The 26,922-nt window shown below is 42.1% G+C and overlaps 1 protein-coding gene across 1 annotated transcript in view; it reads right to left on the bottom strand.

Moving 5' to 3' along the window:
• Positions 1-26,922, bottom strand: part of LOC108787250 (ectonucleoside triphosphate diphosphohydrolase 8-like) — a 56,623-nt gene that overhangs the window by 26,235 nt on the left and 3,466 nt on the right. The window contains exons 2-4 of the mRNA XM_018556747.1: positions 20,602-20,734; positions 10,169-10,286; positions 1,566-1,716 (exon numbers count right to left, since the gene is read on the bottom strand). Coding sequence (XP_018412249.1) covers positions 1,566-1,716; positions 10,169-10,286; positions 20,602-20,730 — 398 coding nt within the window. The 5' untranslated portion in view covers positions 20,731-20,734. The remainder of the gene's footprint in view (positions 1-1,565; positions 1,717-10,168; positions 10,287-20,601; positions 20,735-26,922) is intronic.

A 26,922-nucleotide genomic window follows, 5' to 3' on the forward strand; every position in this document is an offset into this window, starting at 1 on the left:
AAAAGTAAAAAATATTAATACAAATAAAAAAGTGATAAAGTTAAAAAAATAGACAACATTTTTTTAAAATGAAACCAACCCTGCTGCCCCCACCATCTGGTTGCCATTCTCCATTGGGAGAGGGGAGGTGTTGGCGGGGAGGGGGGTGCATTGAGGAATCTGGCCTTGGGGAGTAGAGAGGGTAAATCCGGCTCTGCGTACATTCACACAAGTCCCTGCCCTCAAGGAGCTTATAATCTAAGGTCCCTATCTCACAAGCATACATACACATACTACCTAGACAGGAGCCAATTATCCTATCAGCATGTCTGTGGAGTGTGGGAGGAAACTAATGCAAGCATGTGCAAATTCTATGTAGGTAGTGTCCTGGTTGGGATTACTTTCTTTGTCTGGAAATTATATTACTGTGGCACTTAGCCCAAATTGTAATTCCAGATATGGATATATGCTTTTTTTGGCCAAATCAACTCTGGCTCATTTTCTGTCACTATCAATATCTGTTCAGAAAAGACAGTGCCCCCCCTCAAATATAGTGCTATGACATTGAGCTGTATCGCACCAGTGCACCCTGCCTTCTTTTGTCAGTAATCTGGTGATCCTGGAACACACCTGCTGGTGATGCTGAAACAACTTCTTTGTTGCTTTTCACACACAGAAAGTCTGATATCAAAACTGCCAGTACTGCAATGTTTCTCACAACAGCCATCAAACCTGCCTAGAAAGTTTTAATTGGTGGTGCAGGCAGGGCCGGTGCTGCCACTAGGCAAATTAGGCAGCCGCCTAGGGCACACTGCTGCCTAGGGTATAGCCTAATGGCTTGCAATCACTAAATTTTGGGGTTTAATAAGGAGTTGCGCTAATATTGCGCAACATAAAAATTTTCAACTACCACCATTTTATTCTATAGGGTCTTGGCATTCAGAAAATATATAATGTTGGGGGGTTTTACGTCATTTTCAGGCCTAAAATGTGGAATATAACATGGGTGCAAAAAATTAAAAAAGGGCCTCAGTCATGAAGGGGTTAAAATAGCCAATAGCAGTCTGGCTATTGCTCCCGGCTGCTTACACCCACCTGTCACCTGCAGAAGCTAGCCCGCAGTAGAATGGAGCCGCGCGGGGGGAGGGATTAAGGGTTGCGCCGTGGCAGGGGAGCTGGGGGATGCAAGTAGCTGGTCTTGCCTAGGGCGCAAAATAGTCTAGCACCGGCCCTGGGTGCAGGAAGCAGTGAGTGAAAATAGATTGCAAAGCCTAACATAGGAAGTACACTCCTACTGCCCTTCTTTCTAATCCTGAAAATAGATAGGTGTATTTGTTTTGTATGACAGGCGACCTAAACCTTTTCCCATTCTGTCTACAACCAAAAAAAGTTTTAGCTGGAGTTACACTTTACAATTAACAAGAACACCGGCTGACTTGGCAGATCATGTAACTAAGCACAAGTGACCAGTATCTAATTAGACATCATCAGCACATGCAGTTATTTTCTTGCTCCAGCATTCTGCGCGACATAATTATTTTAATAATGTAGCCATATAGTTTATCCTAAAGAAATATCAGACTCACTTCAGTAGTCTCATACCCGCTGTCGCTCCCAGTAACACAGTGGTCTCCTTGTGTACTTCTGAGGGGATAATAGACAGAGCCTCATCCATACAGTACTTCAACACCTCTCCGGCCTGGACTGCATTGTCAGCATATGCAGAAAGCCCCGAGCCTGGTGAAAGAACACAATGCATTGATGTTAAAATGGTTTGTAATACAACACAAAAAAGAGAACCTGTCTTCCACGCACTGTGGTGGAAGTTATTTTGGTAGCTCTAACAGTCTTTAACAGATTGCAGCTTATCAGTTTAGTAGAAGTTTGTAAAACTTATCAGTAACATATTACAAAAGATATACTGTAGATGGCATGTGGAATTAGGGCTTTCGAGTAAGGAAAGGACACTTCTCCAGCGGCGTCATCAGGCTGGGAAACACCCGGTGCGGCCACCGGGTGTCACCCCGTGGGCGCATCATTACATAAACATGTGACGTCCTTACACACACGTGTAATGACATCACGTACACTTCACCGCCAGCAGCCATCGTGATGGACGCCGGCAAAGAGAGGAGGGGACATTCATCTGTCGGGATAAGATAAACGTGTTACCCCCTGTGATGGTGTCACCCGGTACAGGCCGCACCCCCCTCCCCCCGCATATCCCTTGTGCACTTCTCAGAGTACAAATCATTTTTCCAGGGAGGGGCAGATTAGAAATGTATGCAGACTGTGCTGATGCACTAAGGCCCTTTTGAACATAGGTGCCCATTTATACAAGATGTTTGTTGGGCAGCAAGTCCACTTCCCTCACTCTTTGTCTGGCTGGCAACTTTCATTCCTCTTGACACTATTTGGATTGGAAGTAAAGGAGATGTTTACTGTTTGACTTCAGTTGCAAATTATAGCCCTGAAAGAGTTCTGGATACTGCAAAGGCTACTCTTCATTTGCATCTATCTATTAGGGAGGCACAGATACCATTTTTTCCAGACCGAGTACGAGTACCAATACTTTTTCTCAACCACTCGCCGATACCAATTGCCGATACCTATTATCATGTGACCGTTTTGTGAAAAGCATGTGAAAAGCACTCACCTCATAGTTCTCCTTTAACTATAGAAGACTGCAAATCTCAGCAATACATTATACTAGGGATGCACTACTACTCGCCCAAGTGCTCCAATACTTATCCCAATACCGGAACTTCTGGTCAGAGGGAGATTTCCTTTGACCGGCAGTGCTGTGAGGGAACATGGAGCCGGCTTCCTGGCCAATCAGTCACGGGTAATGACCCGCTTTTTTTTTGCCGTGGAGTCCCCCCTAAAATTCCTACTTTCTGACCCAAATGCCAATAAAGAAATAACGAAAAATCCAAACCGCAACAAATTTTTTTGTTGCACAATGCACATGTCTAGTTGTGATAGAATGAGACGTCAAATATGTGACCAGTCGTTCCCTTATAGCTGCAAATGGCGCCATTACTTTTCCGTACGCCGTCACACACACACCTGAACTGCATATCCGTGCTGGTCCGGGTGTCCACGCTTGGACGCAGACAGGATGCATCTCCACCACTGTGTACGCCCCGTGGAATGAAGCCTTACAGTGCAGTTACCTGCACTGATCATATATAATTGCCACATATTTTATAAAATCTGGTAATGATTGTGTCTTATCAGTGAACATTGCAGCTATCCGTGTCATATTTACAGCCGGCAGAACTATGACCAGGAATAGAATGTATGTAAACAGAATAGAGGGAATCCGGGGGATAACTCCTAAGTGTAGGTAGTGACGGCCTCTGCTGCATGCCCAGGGCACTTATCTCATACGCAGGAGGTTTACAGAAGGCCTGGCAGCCATCCCGATTTAGCCTGCCCTGTCAATATTTGCCTTTCCCAGACCTTTAAACATTATTGATTAACAGTGTTGATCTGGCACAGTTATCAGAGGAAAGCTTTAGGCATACTTTCATCAAGAAATGAAAGTTGATGAAAGAGAAACTATAGCTCTGCAATCAGTAAGGCTCACGTTCCCTGCTATTTAGAGCTCTGACTCTGCAGAGGGGTGTCAGACCTCTACAGAGAAACCACTGCTTCCACACAGAGAGTGAGGGTTCTTCTCTGCAGCAAGCTGGCAGAGGGCAGGCTTTTCTACTCAGGCTGATTTCTAAAGAAAGTGAACTCTAAGAAGGGGTTCATGTTTTTGCATTGCCCCATAATGCACATGGTAATGTGTTACTTGCAATGCTGCACTGCGGAAGAATTCCATTTGAATGGGATCCTAATGTGCTAAAGCAGGGGTCAGCAACCTTTTACACACCGAGTGCCATTTTTGCAACCATCAGACAACCGAGTGCCATTGAACAATAGTGCACCATGGTATTAGCAAATTTCAGTTTTTGTACTCATAGTTGTACTGCTAATAATAAGTTAAACTCACTAATTATTTGAATGTGTTTATCTTGCCGTTAGCAGCACAACTGTAAGTGAAAACATTTTATAACTATTGCACACACAAAATATATTTACATGTACTAAAAAAGTAAACTGGACTTACAGTTTTAGTGTGATCCCTGTTTCTGTATTAAAGCAACAATACTGTGCAAAAGTGCATTGCCATGAGTTGAGTTCCCGAAAAAAAGGGTCCAATGGGGTTTTGGCTCTTCTGCTCTTGCAGAATGAGTTGGCTGTCTTAACACAGTATTTAATGCACATGAAATGTATTTAGCTGATTTCAACTGAAAGTTTAGTTGAGCTTTATCTTTTAAATGTTACCCAAGATCAGTATGAAGATTTGGCAAATGTACAGTACCAGTACAATAGGTAAGAGGCCATCCATCGACTGTGCATAGAAGAAGATTTTACTTCAGGAAGGGATTCTTAACAGTAAGCCCTCATTCACACTAGAATCGGCCGGCACGTACAGCTCCACGCTGCGTGCACGGCCGTATTGGGCAGCTCCTGGGAAGGACAGGTGCTGTGTGTGATTGTCGGCTCGGACGCAGACAGGATACAAGTACGCTCACCCGCACAGACGTGCAGGGCGGGTGAGCGTAGGGCGGCGTATGGCCGCGTCCTCCCATAGAGAAGGACAGGGGCTGCGTACTAATCACACACAGCACCTGTCTTTCCCGGGAGCTGCACAATACGGCCGTGCACAGAGCTGTACATGACGGCCGATTCTAGTGTGCATGAGGGCGAAGAGTGATACAGCTGTGGAAATGTACTGCATGAGGTAGTAATGGCAAAAAATGTATTTTAAAAAAGGATGATTTTCTTGCAGCTAATAATATTCAGAGTTACTGAATGTATTTTAAATCGATCCAAGGATTTTTTTTTTTACCTCCCGTGTGGCAAAATGGTTGCCTGCGAGAAGGGGTAGTTTGTTTAGGGGTAGTTTTAGGCCTTGTCTAGACCAAAACCAAGAATTCTGAGAGGCTTTACTTATTAACTATGACTATAGCAAAAGTCAGTAGGAACAAATTATGACATTATTCTGAGTAAAAAATTAACTTTGTCTCGTTTTAAAAATTCTTCTTTGGAGTTTCTTCTTGTTGCCTAATTCCTATCCTACGTGAACATGGTGTGCACGGCCTGTGCTGAGCGGTGGGCTGAATGAACCTCTCCTATTTGCTCCCTTTGGTCTGTTAAATGTACCATTGCAATTTTTTTGTGATATCTGTTAAGCTGCCCATACACCTGTCAATTATCGTATGATAATCGCGGGTGATCCCACGATCGTACGATAATCGTAAGGTGTATGGGCAGCATGCGACCGCATTTGCTGTGCGGACGTACAATTTACGTATAACGAGCACGCTAGAAAACCCGCCGAAAATCGTAGATAGCGCGATCGCAAGACGAAAGTTGCACGGCCCAAGGTGCGCAAGCGCACACTGCCCGCTCACCATTGCAATCATCTGCAAGCCCTCCCCTCAGCGGGAAGGACTTGCGATGATCGCAAGTACGATCTGCCTCTCCATGATGGGCAGGTCGTACGAACTTTTAATCACATTACAACCATCGCACAACAAAAGACCTACCTAATCTGCTCAGTTTCCATTAGTTATCTCCACTGAGAACACACAGTTAATATTTGCTTCTATAGATATGCAAGGTATATGAACAAACAGATATAAAAGCAGTATCTGACATCTGTTCCATATAGGAAACAGAAACTGACTTTAATAAAGGTCAATACGCCTAGAGAACTCAGGATCAAAAAGGATAAATGCCTCCTATTGCTCTGCTCATCCCAGAAACACACCACACTGCTCACCTAATATCATGCATTGCCCACTGCCTCAATTGCCCACTGCCTATGCTAGCACTGGTGGTTGGCAAACACTAATGAAGAAGCTGTCTGCCTGCAATCCTACAAAGAGACGGAATGTCCATTAGGACCTGTGGCTGACTCTACCTATAACTAAATTATCGCTATGGGTCATGCTGATCCTTTATTTATAGGAAAATAACTCATCATGGGTACCTCTTCAGAAGAAGTTTTATCCTTATAATGAATGACTTGTTAGACTTGTTATCTGCTTATCTCATACAACACATAGATTGGAACATTCCATATGATAGATGAATTCTTTAGGTGACATTATAAAATGTAGCAATGCAGCGGGTTTTGAGATAAATGTTTATTGCTGTTATGGGAAGTGGAAACCCCCGCATGTCATCAAAGGCAATCCAGCACAAGAAGGGTTAAAAAGAAGTCTTTTTTTTATTGAGCTGTTCTCATCCTGATATATAAAGATGTGTTTTATTACAAACAATTAAAAGACTTCCTTTTACCTGCAGTAAACCCTTACTACGCATTCTTACAAATGAATTATGATGGTGGCATCATTGGGGTGACTACAGATATGTCTTCTTGTTGTTGGGCAATTTACATTGCAGCACACAAGCATATGGAGGCTGACATTGCTGGCTTTTCTTTCTGCATATGCTAGGTGCATGGGTGTCATTCTTACCCTCTGGCTTTAATATGCTGAATATGTAGAGCCAGAAGGCTGCAGATAAGGAAGCTAACTTTTCTCTAAAGCTGGCCATACGCTATACAATGTGATTGCACAATCTCTGTACAATCTCCTTTAGATTAGATGGCCACATACCGGGTCCTGTCTGGGTTACAAAGTCGTTCAATATAGAAAGTGAGGGGAAATTTCCAACACAGACATAGCATATTTTTATTATTATTCTAGCATTCTATTATGTATACCGCTGTATACTCCATAAAGAGTCAGTCTCCTGTAGCGATAACTCACCGCAAGGAGCCGCTGTTTGCCTGGTCCACATCTAGTCGGTCTAGGGGTTGATTCCCAGCTGCACCCATTAGCACTAACCGCCCTCTTCTGATGCCCATAAATTGATGTCCACTTGAGTGATATGATGCTAGTTGAACAATTTATTGAACTTCTGATTAGGGAGAGAGGGTATAGGGGTTCTAGGTGTCTAGGGGTAACCACCCTCAGCTCCAGACTCACCGGATCTTGTAACAGTGGGAAAGCATATCCACAATCCAATAAAGAAACACTGACCATGCTCTGGAGTCCACATAGATCCAGGGCACTCCAAGAGCCTGTACTAGTCCTGGTTCTTTTCTTCTCTCCACCTCTCAGGCCTCCTCCATGTAGGAAGCCTCAGGGGAACATCTTCCCTCACTTCAGCCACTGCCCACCTCCAGGCCTCGGCCTAGCCTGGGGGACAGGCTGAACAGGACGCAGCCCTAATCCATGGCTGGTCCAGGCGAGAGAGAGTGCACATGGCAGCTCCCACTCATATATGTACACTCTCCCAGCAGGCACCACTGGTTGAGACAAGCCCAGTGGTTGGCTGCTGTACTGTACACATATTACAGTGTCTCCTATTGGCTGTCCACCAATATGACAGAGTCTCACTCTGCCCAGGGGGGTACAGACAAGGTTAGACACCTGGGAGTAACCATGTAATTGCTACTACAAATCCAGCCAGGCTGTCTACAGCCCTGGCTTTTGCTAAATGCATGGTAGTCACATCACAAAGGGTGATGGACGCTATACTTCCATAAAGTCAAAATGTATTTATAGGTAAAGCCTAGTTCACTAAGTCGGCTTCTGGCGCCTGCAATGTTTCGGATGCTCCCATAATGAGATCTCCCTGCCATCATTTCTGGCTCTGTTTTTGTCCACCTTGGAGTGTTCTTGCCCACATTTGTGTGTTCCAGATCCTCCTGTTATATTCATCATAATATAAAATGAATACAAAATCCAGCAGAGAGGCTGGAGACCCATCAAAATGGTCACAGCAAATGTGCAGATCAAGGCCACTTTAAGATATTGGTAGGCACAGGCAAACCTTGATGAGAGGGCCCCATCCATGTAATTCTCTTTGTTATTTGCATACAGCACAACATAAAGATTGAGGTTGTCAAGATAATGTAATGTACAGCCCAATGTACAGGGTAAGGTAATGTACAGCATAAAGAGTATATTGTACAGCTCAGCATACAGAAAATGGTCCAGACAGAGTACACAAGGTAACATAAAGCACAACACTCAGAATAGGGTGGTCAAGAGTATACAGTGTAATGGACAGCGAGACATAACAGAATATTGAGTGCTTTCCCCCGATAAATGTGGCTCTGCTGTATTTGACAGGACCACTGCAAGGGAATTTTCAGCCTCCAAATCCCAGCAGCAGAGGCCAGTGTAGCGATCTGCATGGCGTGGAGGCAGATTAGGCATTATGGGCCCAACAGACCCCTCTCAATAACAAGAACCTGCCACAGATTCTTCCAAGCCCTCCTAGTTAGCTCTGAGGGCTACAGAACCACATCCATCTATGTTATGGACAATAGAAGAAGGCCGGGGTTCTACACACACACACACACACACACACACACAGAGTGCGCAAATATAAATAAACTTAAAGTTTAACACAAGTGATGAGCTTGAGGAATTTTAATAGACCTAAAATTTGTGGTATTGTAGTTTTTTACTTACTTAAAGGACAAATAAACTCCAAACCAAAAATGCCATATATTGCAGTTTACCAGTCCTTAGATGAAGTGTCTACATTAGGTTTTTTTCCAGGCTTTTATCCCTTTATTTTCACCCGGTAATACTACAAATAACACACTTCCTGTCCCTTTATGTCTACACTCATTTCTCCATTGTATCTATGGGAGCAGCCACGGTTGTCACAAAGGCTAGACTCTAAACTTGTCTGCCTTTATTTAACTCCATTACATGGTGGATTGATGGGACTGGTATTTTATAAAATAAAAATAAGGTTCTTTGTGCTTTCTTTTTAGCTCACAAGAAGTGACAATACACAGTGTTTCTGGCAAGATCAGTAGGTATTTTCTGTACTTGCTAAATATGTAGCAAAGAAAAGCTAATGCAGCTACCAAATCTAAAAGTGGAAAGCTGCAATGCATTACATTTGGTTTTATATTTAGATATGCGTTAAATGCTGCATGTCCCCCTGCCATACTTCAGACTCATAGCAGTGCCCACCAAGCTATGAAGTCCTCCCATGCTTCCTCTGGCTCTTGCAAACATGACACAGAGCCTAGTGTGGGTATGGGAGGACTTCTCTTCCCTGTATGCTGAAGGTGCCGCTCTGATTGTGAGTCCAAAGTTTTTGAAAGGACACGGGGCAATATAATTATGAGAGGGTCCCTACTGGGACCACACCAAATTACCAATGAATAAACATTTGCTGTCTTTAAACCTACCTTGGCTTAAGAGAACCTCATTGAGCAGTGAGTGGGGGTCTGTGGTGGGGGAGTGCTTACTGAGCTACGCTATAGATGGAGTGGTGGGCCAGGGGCAGCTGCACCTTTTGCCTTTATTATTAAGTGCAGACCCAAGAACTCAGCATAGACATCTTGTCAACAGAGTTACCAAGAGATAGAAGTAACTGTCAGGTTGTTCAATACTTCAGCATCCTCCAACAATAAAATATCACTTTTGGATGGACTAACTTTAAAAACCTATGGAGGATATTCAACGATACTTTTTACTCTTGACTACCTGGAATTTGGCAAGTATATGACTTTTTTTGACTTACGTAAATTGCAGGCCATAGTGGTATGGAGTAAAACTATGGTTTCTGGCAGAAAGCGGATAGCGGAATCTGCTCTCCATTCAAATTGACCCCTCAGTGCTTTGCTCCTTACGCTGTGTATTGAGTAATACTTAATATCTTTCTAAGTGCTTCCTGCCATGTGTAGAAGTGAGGAGAGTTTAAAACTCAGATACAATCTTGAACCAATGGTAAACACAATGAATAAAGTGGACCCATACTTTGTGCTTTCAGGAGGAGATTTGAGCATCCAATACTTATCTTCTCCGCTGTCCTGTCAGCTGCCAGGCCACTGTACATACCCCGTTCTTCCAGATATGGGAGGAAAACATGGCAACCCTTCTGCCTTCTCCATTTTAGTGGCTAGTCAGCAAGTTTTTTTCCTGTTAGCAATTAACTAGGAATCCTTTGCTGTCTAGCAATGGATCAGGGTGGTGGGGAAGTGCATGAGAGGTAAGTAGAGGAAGTCTCTCCTGTGAAGTTTATACCTGTAAAATGAAACCTGTTGCTTTTGGACGAAGTCCATTTAAGTAAAATGTAAAGGACGCACCTGGAACCTCACAAATGTGGATCTGAGAGACAATCCCTGTGTCATTCTCCTTGTGTGCCGGCCACTGATAGACGTAGAGTGAGGTGTGGGATGACCCAGCGTCAAACACTAAGCCGTACTGTAACAAAGAAGAACACCGCTTAGTCTACCAGAAAACCATACAAACTGGACAGTTATGCAGCACTGACTATAACATAGAAAAGTTCGAAATGTCACTGAGAGCAAAGGCATCTAAATCTTGTGGGAACTGTCTAATGCCCTGGTTCTCAACTGGTGGGTCGTGACCCAAAAGTGGGTCATGGCCATGTGTTCAGTGGGTCACGACATGCCTTCCACTTTTTTATGCAAGAGGTTCTTCAGCCTCCCCCTAGTGCAGCAATGTCAGTTATCACGCCGAGCAGCCATTCAAAATATGCTGCCTGGCTCCGAGTGTCAGCTTGAGGTGGAATGGGCTAGGGCTATGGCCGTGAGGGAGCTCCATCCATACGTGCATTTCTTACAGCTCCCGCATGTGTCTTATAGAGGTGCCTGGACGAGAGAGACATCACATTCTGACTCTCAGTACCTTCACAGGGCGTGCAAGAGAGTTGTACAAGCAATGCACATATGGATAAAGCTCCGTCACAGCACAGGAGCCCACACTGGATCCCAGGCTGAGGATTCACTCCAGTTTTCGTAAGGTAAGATTTTCTTCGTAAGATTTGTTAAAAAAAATGTTTTGGATTGTGTATGTGTAAGAATGTCCGAGTGTGTGAGATTGTGTCTGTGGTTGTGTGTGTCTGTCAGTGTTTTTAGGGCCCGTTCACACTGGTATTGTGTGTTAATCACTCCTACCGTGCATTCTGGTGTGGGAGGTGTGTTACGTTGCCATTCATTTGAATTGTACCTCCCACAGTTTGTACGCCTGCACCGGAATGTGTGGTACCCTAATGCTGTCCATTGCAGTGCGATTTGGGTCACGACTTAATGACCAAGGACAAATATGGGTCCGGAGGTTACACAGGTTGAGAACCACTGGTCTAATGTCTGCGACTAGCCTTAACGTGACCATAACATGTAACCTTCACCTTAACGCTAACCATACACATTGCAATTTAATTGAGCAACTCAACTTTCAACATAATGTTTTGCCGAAAGGCTTTTGAAGACCTAAAATGGGATCAAAATTGACCCATTTCAATGTGGTGGTGGAAAAATTAGCTGTTTATAAAATTTTAGCTTAATTTTTCAATGAACTCTATTAAAACTGTCAATTTATTGCCCAGTTTTGACATCACAATGGACTGAATTCTGGTGGTCCATAGAACTTGTGGGTGGTGGATTGCTTCGTTTTTGGCAATTACTTATTGGTCACTACAGATGGATAGAAAGTAGTTCAAGTCAAGTTTACCGAACTTTGACACATGTATGACTAGTTTAATATTTAAACTTAAAAGAGAATTATGGGGTAAGTGTTTTCCCCATAGTTCTCTTTAGGGTCACGGGAGGACATATACTAACCTCCTCCCGTGACCCAAAGCTCAGTATATTGCGAGCTATTGCCAAAGCCCCTAACAGTAAAGTGTCTTATTTATTTATTTATTTCTATTAAAAGGAAAATTAAAAAATAGTTTTAAAAAATAGTAAAAAAAAACATTTAAAAAGTCATAAAGCTGCCCAACCACCAATTATTTAAAAAAAAAAAAAGTGGGAAAAAGTAATTTTCAGTTTTCTGCCCCACAAATTCTGCTGCAGGAGGTGCATTGCAGTGCAATTAATTTCAATGGCACCCCAAACGCGCATTGCTGTACGTTCTAGTGCGGTGTGATTGCAAAAAATTGTGCATGCAGTTTAATTCTGAAGTAAACTTTATGTTTGTAACACTGCATTTGTGTATTTTATTTTAAGTTAAGGATGGTATTTAATCATGTTTTATCCGATTAATCGATTACTAAAAAAAAACAAATTGGACAACTAATCGATTATGAAAATAATCATTATTTGCAGACTTGGTTAAAACATTTGTCAGCTTTTTTTGCCATCTGCCAATTGCGCAAATTTTCCTACGGCGAGAGGAAATCTCTCAGAATAGAGAGTTGAATCCCTGGTAGTTATCAGAACTAGTGTTCCCATTGAAAGATTTCCTATCTATTCTTCTGGTGACATCCCATAATTTGAGATTTTCTTTCACTCTCAGTGATAACATTCACCAGGACAAATAGAGATGGAGAATCTTCCTAATGGGGACACACAACAATAAAAACCCAATAGGTATTCTAATCCCTCTCTATTTTATCCCAAACTAACTTTAACCAAACCCTTTCAAGTGAGCCCTTAAAGTGGACGTGTACTGTAACAACACTGGACAAATTAACCGGATCAGTTTACTGGAGCATAAGGAGTGTGTCCTTACTGTTTATACACACCTCCGTCAGCACACGTAAAAAATATACCCGAAATATGTCACCCTTCCACTGCCTCCCCACAATTGGAGTCTCAGTCACCACTAGTCAGAGCTTTGCCTAACAAATTGCAACACACAAACCTGTCACTTCATCTAGTATGCCCAAATACATATTCACTTTACCATTTATCCTCTCCTCTACTTCCTAAAACCTTGAAGTACAAATCTTTTTTTTGTTTTTCTGTATGGAGTATGGAATGTTTACAACCTCTGCCAGGTTTAAACTGCTGTTTCTGTAGCTATTAATGGGATTTTCTTTTACTTCCTGTGTGGTCACCAGGATAGATATAAGGTAAAATCTCCCCTTGCCCATGCTAACAAGAAAAAATGTTTTTGCTAGAGTTGGGCATTAACCCCAAAAAATTGGCTTCCCAACACTAACCTAACACTTAAACAATTTGTTAACGAGCAATTGTTAATTTTTTGCACACACATGTAAAAATCTGAATTTGTTGCTGAAAATTGTTTAACATTGCCCAATTATATATTTTCTAAAAGCAAAGGCCCCTGTAGAAGAAAAACATGCTAGTTGCAATGTTTCATGTTGCACAATATTTGTTCATATGTTTACGACAGTCTGAAACCGGAAGTGCCGAAATCCTCTTCACTTCCAGGTTCAGTAATTGGAGGGGAGATCAGCCACTGGAAGTGCGTGAGTGTAGCCAAGGACACCCACCGTATCAGTCCCTGGCCTGCACATGAGAAAGCGGATACTGGTTTAACTAATCACTAACACTATTTAACCCCATTTTCATCCTATGCTGAGAGCTGCTGCAGTAAAATATATCAGTACTTTCACAGAATGATACCAGAGCTGATCTACTGATTCAGTGTTTGTATGTCACAATATTACATGATAGAGAGGCTTTGAGTGTGTTTCCACTTCCTCTGCAGTCCCCAGCTTTGAGACCCTCCTAAATCTATGCCAGTGGTCCTCTTAACACCGTAAATTATAGGCTTTTAGTATCCATGGGAAAGCACAGGTGTCCAGCCAATCTAAAACATTTTTACTGTCCCATATTATGACCTATTGTTGATGTAAGACCGTTACCCTCGTGGATATCTTCCCCGCAGTACACTTTCATATGCTACCTCCAACACCATCAATTTGATACTTTCACTTCCTACCACAGTCAGCTATTACACACTGTCTGGTGTATGGCGATGACAAAAAAAGAACCTGAGCTTCAAAGGAACAATTAAGGATTTCGGGAGCTGTGGGAGATTGGTGAATTGCGGAGTAGCTTTGAACAGGTTAAACCAGTGAGATTTTGCATTCTGCCCTTTAGTATCCCCAACACCATTTCTTTTGATTGACAAATCGAGACATCTATGCATGGTGCATAGTACTGGAACTTGATGTATCACTCGCAGGAAACGCTTGAGAGGAAATGCTTTGAATGATAAAAGAAGTGTGATTTCCAGTGAACAATTGTATACTGATCCCAGAAAGCATTTTCATTGCACTCTAGTAATTGGAATATTTTACTGGTTAAAGTGAATCTTCCAGAGTTAATTCCACCAGAAATTAAGTCTGGACGATTTTTGGTAGGATTCAACAAAACAGGAAACTTGTATTTCATACTTAACGTAATTTTCCTTTCCTGTCCAGCTCCATGGCAGCACACGAATGGGTTAATACCTCCCTCCTCCCCTAATCAGGATCGTAACTCATAAAAGCTGAAAGAGTCCCCTGGCTTGCCGTTCAGTAACTCGACTACTATACGGGTGGGCCTTGTGCTGCCATGGAGCTGGACAGGAAAGGAAAATTACGGTAAGTATGAAATCCAATTTTCCTGTTTTCCTGTCAGCTCCATGGCAGCACACGAATGGGAATTAACTAGCCAAAAACAGGGGTGGGTATGCTTGAACATTTTTAAATCACAACTCATGGTAGAAGAAATAACCCTACGGCCGAATTCAACTTTAGTTAAGGCAGCTGGATCTACACAGTAGTGTGTCATGAACGTGTGCGGAGAAGACCATGTTGCCGCTTTACACACAGTCTCTAAGGAAACACGATTGGGTGCAGCCCATGATGTGGCCAGACTCCTAGTGGAAATGAGCAGACACCCCACTTGGGACAGTTATGTGCTCGGCTTCATATGCTAACGACATCGCCTTCCCTATCAAGGATGCTATGAGCCTACTGGATGCTGTAGCATCCTTCCTGGCACCTGCTGTAACGATAGAGATGACCCGTAGACCTGAGCTCTTCCGTGGCCAAAATATACGCCTTTAGCATATTACCTACGTCCAAGCGGCTAATCTGGCCCCCATCATCCGACTTGAAGGTTGGTAATACAATTTCTTGGTGTATGTGGAAGTCAGTCACAACCTTGGGAATGAACCTCAGCATGGGAACTAGAATCACTCCATCTGCCAGGAAAGTGAAGAAGTGTTTTTTAAACTCAAGAGCGGCAAACTCCAAAACCCGTCTGGTGGAGGTGATAGGAACTAGAAAGGCAGCGTTTAATGCGAGGACGAGTAGTACTGGGCTTCCTAGGATGAAGAAGAGTATTGACTACCCTATCTGAGCAACCCAATGTGAGAAGTCTCCGCCCCAATATCCATGCTGCTAGGCAAAGTTTCACAGGTGCTGGGTGAAGGATCGGACCGTGAAAGAAGATCGGTCGATGGCGGTAAGAATAGTGGAGGCTGGATACCAATCAGGCGGAGTAGAGGATACCAAGGCCCCTTGGGCCGGTTCGGAATCACTGCCAGGACAGCCACCTATTCTCTCCAGAGTCTCCTCAGAAATTGTAGTATGAAAAAGGCACTGGCAGGAAGGCGCAAGCCGTCCGAATGTCCACTCTGCTGTCAGGGCATCCGTCGCCACCGCTTGTACACATGGAAACTTCGAGAAAAACTTCACGACTTCGGTGTTTGTTCGGGACAAAAATAGGTCTACTTCTGGAGCTAAGCCCCAGGACACCGTGTCCTGAAATACTTAATCGAGGAGACACCACTCGTCGTTGTCCAGAGGAACTCTGGATAGATAATCTGCTTGGTGATTGAGGGGACCCGACAGGTACACTGCCAATAAGTGAAGATGGATCTGAGCCCAGGTAATAATAGGAGAGACTTCTTCCAGCAGGGCACGACTGCGTGCACCCCCTTGTCTCCTGATACAAGCCATCGCTGAGGTATTGTCGATTTTCATCAAAACTGACTTCCCCAGGATAAATCGCTGGAAGGCCAATAGCGCCTGAAACAATGCCTTCAGCTCGAGGACATTGGAGACAAACCCCCACTACAGGAAAGGACCAGTGACCCTGAGCACCCTCGCTCAGACAGACGGCACCCCAACCCCATTCTCTTGCATCTGAGGAATTCACGGTCCACGTGGTAAGGAGGAGAGACTGACAGCCTAGTCAGTTGCAGTCCATGAACCACCACCCCAGGCTGCTCCGCATTGGGGAGAGATCCAAATGAGGTGGTCGAGACTTTCTGGCTTCCACTGCCGCAAGAACCCGGTCTGAAAGAAACAAGTTCGCCATTGGGCCCACTGGGCTGCAGGAATCATTGACATCATGGACCCGACAATCTGAAGACAATGAGACACTAACAGTAGAAGGTACGATAGAGCTTTGTGCCCGGAACCTCTTCTGGGGAAGAGAGACTGCCCCGTATGCCTTACCTCCAGTGGCCTTAGCTGTTGTGATGTCTAGTTTGTTGCAGAGTAGCAAATAACCCCCAAATGGAATTACAACATCCCTGCTTGGATGTGGGATCTGCCACCCACGGTCTGAGCCACAGAGCCCTTCTGCCCGCCACTGCGGCCAACAAAACTCTGGCTAAAATTTAACATCGACCGAACCTCGGTGCAGAATGTAGAAGACAATCTGATATTCTTTAAGCCGTCTAAGATCTTAGATTTACTAAGATTCTCAATACAACATATGTTTTACACACTGTGTACAACATACAACATATGTTTTACACACTGTTTTACCTGATGAAGGGGATCCTTTGTGACCCCGAAACATTTGTTGTTTTTTACCACGATGCACGTCAATAAATAGACGTATTTTGCAAATTTGGAGTGCCGGTGTCTCTGCTTTAGTACATGTGCCAAACACGCATAAATGTGCAAAAAAAAGAACGCTGAGCCCTCATTTACAAACGTGCAAAAACGAATCTGCCTTGGTGTGAATGGTGCCTAAAAATCCATACCAGACTCCTATCTAGGATAAGGGTTTGGTATGGTGGGGGTCCCACACTTTTTTTTTTTTAATACATTAGGTTTTTTAACGTTTAAGACTGGGGTGCCTGGAGATTTTGCATACTTAAAGGTGTGCGTGACTGTAAAAAGATTGAGAAACGCTGGACTGTGTATGCTGTCTAAGCAGGCCCGGCGCTACCGCAAGGCAAGTCAAGCAGCCGCCTGAGGGCGCTGCAGGGTGAGGGCGGAAAAAACAGGGCATTTTGACAAGTACTTGTACTTGTCAAAATGCCCCGATGCTTGCGCTATGTTTTGTAGAGTTACAATTATCCCCTGCTAGAGTTACAATTATCCCCTGCTAACATGAATGGGTTAAATGATCCATAGTACAACTACATGTTATGTACTATGGATCTTTTAACCTATTCATGTTAGCAGGGGGATAATTGTAAATCTATTGCTGTAGTGCAGTGGACGTGTGTAACGTACATGTACTATGTACTACATATAGAGCATACACTGCAGGCAATAGATTTACAATTATCCTCAGCTAACATGAATGGGTTAAAAGATCCATGGTACAACTACAAGTTATGTACATATTATGTACTATGGATCATTTAATCCATTCATATTAGCAGAGGATAATTGTACAATTATCACCTGCTAATACTTATTAGTTCTTATTAGGGACCCCCCCTGCCCTCACTTACTGCTCGATGAAGGTGCCTCGCTGGTGAGGTTGTAGTCAGCTGTGCGGGAGAGCAGCGGCGATTCAGCGCTGGTCCGGTGGGAGGAGCTCCAGGTGGGGTCCTAATTTAGCTGGCCGGCGACTGCCAGAGGTGCCGCCCGGGTCGAGTTGTACTATGGATCATTTAACCCATTCATGTTAGCAGGGGATAATTGTAACTCTATTACTGCAGGGGCGCAAAAACCTTCGCCTGTGTAGGCAAAAATCTTTGCACCGGCCCTGTGTCTAAGCTCCTTCTTCCTGCTGCTCTCAGTCACCTTGTGAGCTGCCAGGATGTTACAATGTACAGTGCTAGTGACTGATCAGTGGTGGAGAGGACACTAAGGCTTCTCTTAAAAACAACCTCTAAACCTCAGGCGATGAATGTCTTCTTTTCAGTAATAAAAGTTTACCTTTTTATGGTGTTGCTGCATATTGTGACATGTCATGTTTTTATTCATGGGTTAAAAAAGGCATTTTGCTAAGGAGACAGTGTTATCAGACCATTCAACAAAAAAATCTTCCTAAAATTAAATGTGCATTGAATGTAGTTCATGTTATGTACCTGTAAAGCCTTCCTTTGTGTAGGCATCTAATAGCCCTGAGACTTCTGCGGGGCGCCGCCATCTTTGATGTGACGTCAGCAGCCCCAGCAAACTTGGAGCTGTCACCTAAAGTGACACACTATAGTATTCCTTTTTGTTTCCCCCCAAGAGAGGACAGGCAGAGGAGCTGCGCCAGCACAGAAAGTACTTAGACACTCCCCAGAAGATAGAGGAAAGAGCTATGGCATGCAAGGAGGAAGGGGGCAGTGCTAGCCTAGGAAATTGACTCTTTCTGTAGTAGTCAGTTTTCTAGAACGTTCAAGAGCACATTGCAGGTAAATGAAAAATAATTTATGAAAAGGAAAAACACTTACAGTAAGCATTTAAAATACTTGATTTTCTTGTGCTTCTCCGTGCATTTTTAAAAATCTAACAGGGTCCTTAAAGTCAATGCATAATGTATTTTCCATGTGCGTGCTTGGTGAGTTTTGTAACATTGTTTTAAAGGTTACATCTGACATGACTTTCACCTTTTTTACTTGCTTACTTTTCTATATTTTCCTGGCTGTATTTTATATGGAGATTTATTCTTACTCTTATAGCTTTCGGTATATTATAAATTACACACAGCAATAACCTCAAAAATGATATGAGCTCCTAAAAATTATTTATAGGTACATAAATGTCCTCATAGCTTTAAGTCACGTTCTTGCATAATATCATAAAACCAGATTAGAGCTGCAATAAAATGATGTCACCATCAAATATCTGAGGCAAACCATTGTGATAATTTCATGTTTTCATAGATATACATATCTACATGATCTGCATGGGGACCGTTTACTTTAATATATAGTATTCACAGTAATTATTGTACTGTTTGTATTGTAATACATGTACATAATATAATTATTATCATCATCATCAATATTCATTAATGTTTAGCCACACACTGTGGCTATGTCTAATGTGTATTTATGCATGCATGATAGCGCTCGGCAGTAATATCTATTTATTATATTTGCAGGCACTTCTTCCTGCTTACAGTGATATAAAAGTCAAAAGGTTTTGAAGCTATTTCAATGCTGATAAAACCACTTACAATGGATGCTGCAACCTGGTACAGTCTGGCACACCTGTGGCCCCTGCCCAACATGAGCCAATGAGTTGCCTTTTTGGTGATTATTTGGTTTTATTCATGAAAAGAAAGGGGTACTTTTTATTCTGAATGATTTGGTATTGCTGGTATTTGCCATGTTGATTTATCTAATGTGTATTTTATGAGCTCACATTTTATATTTGTTCTGTACCATATTTCCATTACTCATTTGTAGATTATTCCTATAGGGGTTAGTACAGTTACTTTGTCCCTGATCAACAGCGGCTTGGATAAAATATCACTAATAAAGCTTTACTACACCCTTCTACCTGATAAACCGTATTGATCCGAAATAATCATTGGCTTTAACTCCCAGAAAACTACTTATGTACATAATCTGTATTGGCTTTAACCAGTTATTTCTAAATTATAATGTTATTCTTGGAAGTCTCAATATAACTTTTCAAAATAAAGCTTTTCTATGTCCTAGTATATACTGCTATGTTTATATTTGTTTATTTGACCAAAATATGGCTCGATGCAGCATAGAGGGTCATTACATATTCACAGTGCCTCTCTCTTACCGATTTGTAAAGCCAACAATGGGCCCTGAGCTAGTGCCCAGAGCTGTAACTGGAGGATAGGCTCTCTAGCTGTCCCCTTGCAGGTCATCTTTGATTGAAACCTAAGGTGGAGCAGGATGGAGGGGAAGAAAGGAGGCAACGTCACTGCTCTTACTTTGTGTGTAAATTTCAGCTTGAGCTATTGAGCTCTGTAAACAGATTTCTTTTTAGCACAGCAGCTAAGAACCTGGGAGATGTAAGATGTAGATGAGAGCTCCACCTGTCCAATGCAATAATAACCATAATGACCATAATAAATAAAGTAAATATATGCAAAACCACTAAAAAGTCTGTAAGGAGAGCCTTCCTGTAAGACCACTCACCAACCGTTTTACGGCTTCCTACTTAACAACAGGATTAACTTCACAGATACAAAGTAAATTTTCACCCTCCTGGCTATCTGGTCTGCTTCAGCCCAGACTGAATTTCTTTGAGGTGTTGGTTGGGTCACAGTCCTTGTCTGTAGTGTTATGTAGGCCTGGACAAGTGCTCCTTGCTTATCTGCACATACATTGCTCCTAAAGTCAATCGGACTCCTGAGGAGAGGGCACTGACTGAATGGAGGATACTTTCTTTTGTGGGCAACACCCATCCATCTCCAATCAGTCTCACATATGTTTATGGATCTTTTCATTGCTGAAACATGCTCTTCTCCTTATTATCTCCATCTTTATACAATGACGGACCATCCGTCTGTCACAATTCCTTATTGTACTGGATTCATATCTACTTTATCACCTTTTCTGGTGAATTGTTTTATGATCTGCCTTTATTTCTTATGCCATGTTTAGCTGTCACTCCTTTGTCTTCCCTGGTGAGTCCTCTTACCTTGTTAGGTGATGGCTGATACACAGTTTGGATGTCCACCAGGCTGAGTATGAGTGCGATTACGCCAGACACGGTAGAGATAACAATTAGACATCCTACTGCCAGACCCTTACGGTTTCTACACTGCATTGACCTGTGAGAGGAAAAACACGAGCATTAGAGGAGCACGAGAGAGGAAAAAAATATTGAGGTTACAAGCAGTGCAAAGAAAAAATAGGGACTTTGTCCAAAGTAACATTGCTGGTAACTTCACATGTCCACTGAGCTTAAAGCCCAATTGTATCCTTCAGTTTTTTAGGTTAGACAAAGCTCAGAAGCAGGAAAAGTTCACTTTCTAAAAGTCTTACTGTTTTTATTTTTATTTTATTAGTGCTTCATTTCCAACCCAAACTCCACTTGATGAGGGCGGCTGTGTGAGAGCAGTCTATCTCCATTGGTCCAACACTCCCGCTACACAGTAATGACAACTGTGCTCCAATCAGTATGGAGCATGAGCATTGCCGATTGGAGCATAGTATGGCGCACGAGCATGGCTGATTGGAGCACAGTATGGACCTTGAGCATTGCAGAATAAATCACATTATGGAGCATAAGCATTGCAGAGTAAAGCACAGTATAGAGCATGAGTATTGCTGATTGGAGCACAGCATGGAGCATGAGCATTGCTGATTGGAGCACAGTATAGACCATGAGCATTGAAGAATAAATCACATTATGGAGCATAAGCATTGCAGAGTAAATCACAGTACAGAGCATGAGCATTGCCGATTGGAACACAGCATGGAGCATGAGCATTGCAGAGTAAAGCACAGTATGGAGCATGAGTATTGCTGATTGAAGCACAGTATGGACCATGAGCCTTGCTGATTGGAGCAGTGGTTGTGGTTCTCATCTTCAGTATTCTGCCAGGGAATAGGAATTTGAGGTGGTGCTAGCATGCTAACAAAGAGAAAAGAACAATAAGGCTTTTAGAAAGGTAAAGCAGAACTGTGCTTACCTCACAAATCAAAGCTGTCCCTCGCTGCTCTGCCCACTGGCACAACCATCTTCTCCTAAGTGTCGTCCATGTCTCACGTCACTCATCTCCATCCATTGGGTGGCTGCCTCTGATGCAACTGAGGCATGGGTGCAGGAGTTACATGGTTCCTGGGAGCCGGGGGTGTACACTGCACATGCTCCTCAGGAAGTGTTTACACTTGAAAATTGCTAGGAGCGAGTGAAAGGAGCTTTTTAGCACAAGAGACATGCACAGTCTCATATGCCAAAAAAAATAAATAATAATAATATCGCCAAGCAATCATATACATTTACACTTTAAGGTTTCCTGCTCCCTGTGTTTTGTCTAACCTCTAAAACCGGCTGGTACTTCTGGACCAACATGTTCTACATTTGGATAGAAGAAGGAAGAGTTAGAACCTATTTCAGATTTTTATTGATGTGCCTTCCCTTCTTGGGAAATTCAGATTTTCTGTCCTGATGACCTTATATTAGAACAAAATATATGCTGGCCACACATACTTTCTTCAAGAGCTACACAGCCTTCACTGAGGACGTGCCCTTTAACCCCTTAGTGACACAGCTTCAGAAAATGTTTTCGTTCCCGGTGACTGGAGCAATTTTGTCATTTTTGCTATGTGTTTGTTTAACCATAATTTTCATCTTCCTCATTCATTGCACCTACACATGTTATATACCGTTTTTAAATGACAAAATGGGCTTTTAATTTGATGTGACATATGCATCTAGAAATTCTTATTTTTTAAATAAAAAAAATAGAATACATTTAAAAACAAAAAAACATTTTCACAGTTTTGGCAATAATAATGTGTAAATAATTAGTGTAGCTAACAAAAAGTAGTTCATAATAAATTGTTTTATTTGTCCTGATTTATAGGGTATAGCATATGTCTGGGATTTCACTTTATTTTGAGGGTTATAGGTCACGAAATACAAGGAGTGAAATACAATGTTAGTGTGGAACAATTTTAGAATGTGGTGTGTTTGTCTCCTATCTTTTAATAGCCTCCTCCCCATTATATTTTTTATATAATTTAAGGTATTTATTTTAATTTTTTGACTTTTTAAACTTTTTTCCTTTTTAAAAATGTTTTAAAAATGTTAAAAATTGTAAACATCTGTTTTCAATTGTTTTTTTTTTATAACTAGGGAGCACTAAAGGGTTACTTTTTTTATTTACAGGGGCTTTGGATACTAAGTATTCTGAGGAGATACTGTATTCTTCACAGAGATACTTAGTTTCACTTTTGTAATACACTGAACCTTCTTGCAGCTCCACAACACAATGAGCTGCACGCCGACTAAGTGGCTGTCACAGCTCTGTGATCACTGCATCACAGTTCTTGGACCTCCTAAATTACTGTTGAGGGTCTGCCTCAAACATTGAGGGACCCAACAACAGCATTAACTCAATGAGCGGCTGGTCCCTCCACGGACCTGCTCTCATTGTACTGCATTATGGGATTATTCCGTCACTGGTCATTAAGGAACTGAAAGACCGTGACAGAACAATCCCATAATCGGTCGGGAAGGGGTTAAATTTCAGCTAGACTTGTTTACTAGACATGTAAGTTTCATTTCGTTATGGATTGAAATTCTGAAAAATGTATTTAAATTTGGACATTCAGATTCATCTAAATTTCCGAATTCTAATTGATCTGAGTTTCGGGTATATTTAACCTCAAATTCAAATGTATCCAAACTTTCAGATGCATCCAAATTTTAACAAATAAAATTTCCCCCCCCCCGAATTTCGTCTGAATTTCTAAATATCCAATGCTTATGACCAGTAAGGACTAAGATGACCAGAATGGACTAAGAGGACCTGTACAGAATAAGAGGATCTGTACAGAATAAGAGGACCATTATAGACTAAAATGACCAATACGTACAAAGTTGACCAGTACAGACAAAGTTGACTAGTACGGACAAAGATGACCAGTATGGACAAAGATGACTAGTACGGACAAAGATGACCAGTACGGACAAAGAGGACCAGTATGGACTATGATGACCAGTATGGACTATGATGACCAGTATGGACAAAGATGACCAGTATGGACAAAGATGACCAGTATGGACAAAGATGACCAGTATGGACAAAGATGACCAGTATGGACTATGATGACCAGTATGGACAAAGATGACTAGTACGGACAAAGATGACCAGTACGGACTATGATGACCAGTATAGACTAAGATGACCAGTATGGACAAAGATGACCAGTATGGACAAAGATGACCAGTATGGACAAAGATGACCAGTATGGACAAAGATGACCAGTATGGACTATGATGACCAGTACGGACTAAGATGACCAGTACGGACTAAGATAACCAGTATGGAATAAAATGACCAGTATGGAATAAAATGACCAGTACGGAGTAAAATGACCGGTATGGACTAAGATGACTATTATGGACCAAGAGGACCTGAACGGACTAAGATGACCAGTACAGACTAAGAGTACCAGTACAGACTAAGAGGACCAGTACGGACTAAGATGATGAGTACAGACTGAGGCCCCGTTCCCACTGCGCGATATGCAAATCGCGCGTTTGTCGCACGATTTGCATATTGCGCGACATCGCGAAATTTGCCGTGCGATGTCGTGTTCAAGCTTGCATTGAGCAAGCTTGAATCGCGGCTAGATCCGCTCCAAAAAGGGTCCTGCTGTAGCGACACACGACCCGCGACAGCAGGACCCTTTGCCCCATTGGATTGCATTGGAGCGCGATATCGTGCGGTAATTTGCCGCGATATCGCGGGTATTACCGCGCGATAAATCGCTCAATGTGAACGGGGTCTATGAGGACTAGTACAGAATAAGATGACCAGTATGGACTATGAGGATCAGTATGGACTATGAGGACCAGTATGGACTAAGAGGACCAGTATGGACTAAGAGGACCAGTACAGACTGAGAGGACTAGTACAGACTAAGATGACCAGTATGGACTATGAGGACCAGTATGGACTATGAGGACCAGTATGGACTATGAGGACTAGTATGGACTATGAGGACCAGTATGGACTAAGAGGACCAGTATGGACTAAGAGGACCAGTATGGACTAAGAGGACCAGTACAGACTGAGAGGACTAGTACAGACTAAGATGACCAGTACAGAACTAATTGACCAAAAACATTTATTCGAATCATTTTTAATGAAAGAACCCCATCTGAATGAATCCGAACCAAAGCCGAAAAATGTGGATTTATCTGAACCGAAAAAACAAAAAAATAGAATCGAGTCGAACCAAAAAAACAAAAAGTTCAGATCAATCTGAGCCAAAACCCAAAAATTCTAAATCAATTTGAAATTCGAATAATGAACCAAATGATAAGTCGGATCCGAAATCCGGGAAAAAAAAGAAATCTGGTCTGAAATGAAACATATTTTTTGAGCCTTTACATGTTTAGTGTTTACTGGGCTATAAAGAAATCAACTTGTAATTGTACAGTAACAAAAAAATATAAAAAGACTTGTCTTTATTAACATACAGGAGAACCAGTGAAATACACATGGCTGTACAGGACATTGCTCATGTATTGATATCAGCATCTCATTGATAAATGGATAGATGATTGGAAATGGGCAGCACAGTGGCTTAGTGGTTAACACTTCTGCCTTGCAGTACTTGGGTTCCTGGATTGAATCCTGGTCAGGTCACTATCTGCAAGGTGTTTGCATGTCCTCCCTGTGCTTGTGTGAGTTTCCTCAGGTTTCTACCCACACTCCAAAGACATGCTGGAAGGTTAATTGGCTACTTTCTAAATCGGTCCTTGTAGGTATGTGAGATAGGGACCATAGATTGTAAGCTCCTCATGGGCAGGGACTGATGTGTAAAGCACTGCTTCAATCGTCGGCACTATATAAATAAATGTGAGCATGGAATAGTATTGGAAGACTAAATCTCAAAAGCAAAAACATTTTTTTTTTAATAGAGTGGAAAAGTGTGAAAACCACTATCAGGTTTTTCTTGCTGTCTTTGTCCTATTTGGGTGACTTCCGGTGTTGTAAACAGGACATGGAGTCTAATCAAAAGGAACATAGTCAGCAAGAAAAAACGTTTTAACCCTTCCTAACATTGTATATATATAAAAAAAAAAGTATGTGGCTGAAAGATTTCAACAGAGTGTTGTGATGATGAGCTCTGCAGTCCAGTGACATCAAAATACATTCCTGAAATTAAGTGGTTACCATTCCTTTATTACAGGTCTGGAGTCCTGGCTTCAGTAGTCACAAGAAACGTATTGCTAGTATAGTCTCAGCCTTTATGTATCACTTTACATATCTGTGAATGCTCATTCTGTAAACATAAAGGCAAAACCAGAGTTCATAGCATATTTTATTTTCAGGTTGAATGTAATTTGATGTTATACTGCATGATGGCCACTAGATGGAGCTAAGGAGCATATAAAATAAATACATTTATTTTTCAGGTTGAATGTAATGTGTCATTGTAATATGGCCACTAGATGGAGCTGAGGAGCATATAAAATAAATACATTTCTTTTTTCAGGTTGAATGTAATGTGTTATTGTAATATGACCACTAGATTGAGCATAGAAAATAAATTCTTATTCCCTATGCTCCTCATCGCCATCTGGTGGCCATAATGCAGTATTACATTGCAGTATTACAGTATGTATTTTCTATGAGGAATATGAAGATCGCCAGCACTCAAATAGTAGCATATAATCCTCATGCTTATTTATTGAAGTTAAATGTCACAAAAATTATATAGCCAACGTTTCAGGACTACACAGGGTCCCTTCATCAGGGCAACATAGTGACATAGGTGTCACTATGTTGCCCTGATGAAGGGACCCTGTGTGGCCCGGAAATGTTAGCTATATCATGTTTGTGAGGTTTCACTTCAATAAATAAGCATGAGGATTAAATGCGACTACTTGAGTACTGGCGATGTCCATCTTCTACAAGTTTGATACACACGGCACCATCCCTGACTATCACTGCGGGCACCATGGTTGTTCAGGTCCAATCGCTGTTAGGAGTGCAGGGGACACATCCATATACTACTTGTATTTTCTATGACACTGCCCTTCCATGAATAGTATAGTGAGTGAGCGTTGTCACCCTAGGAGAGGAAGTTTGTTACTGGCAGGATCACCAGGTAGTAATAATGGGAAAAACTGCATGAAAAAAGAAAACTAATGCAGGTACCTAAGAACTGGCAAGCTGCAATATATTACATCTTTGTTCCTAATGTGCCAAATTAACAATTATTTATTATTATTAAATTATATTTAATATAAATGCTTGCAGCATTTTAGCAG

The sequence above is a fragment of the Nanorana parkeri genome, unplaced genomic scaffold (genome assembly GCF_000935625.1).
Source record: "Nanorana parkeri isolate BGI_ZX_2015 unplaced genomic scaffold, ASM93562v1 scaffold251, whole genome shotgun sequence".
NCBI lineage: Eukaryota > Metazoa > Chordata > Amphibia > Anura > Dicroglossidae > Nanorana > Nanorana parkeri.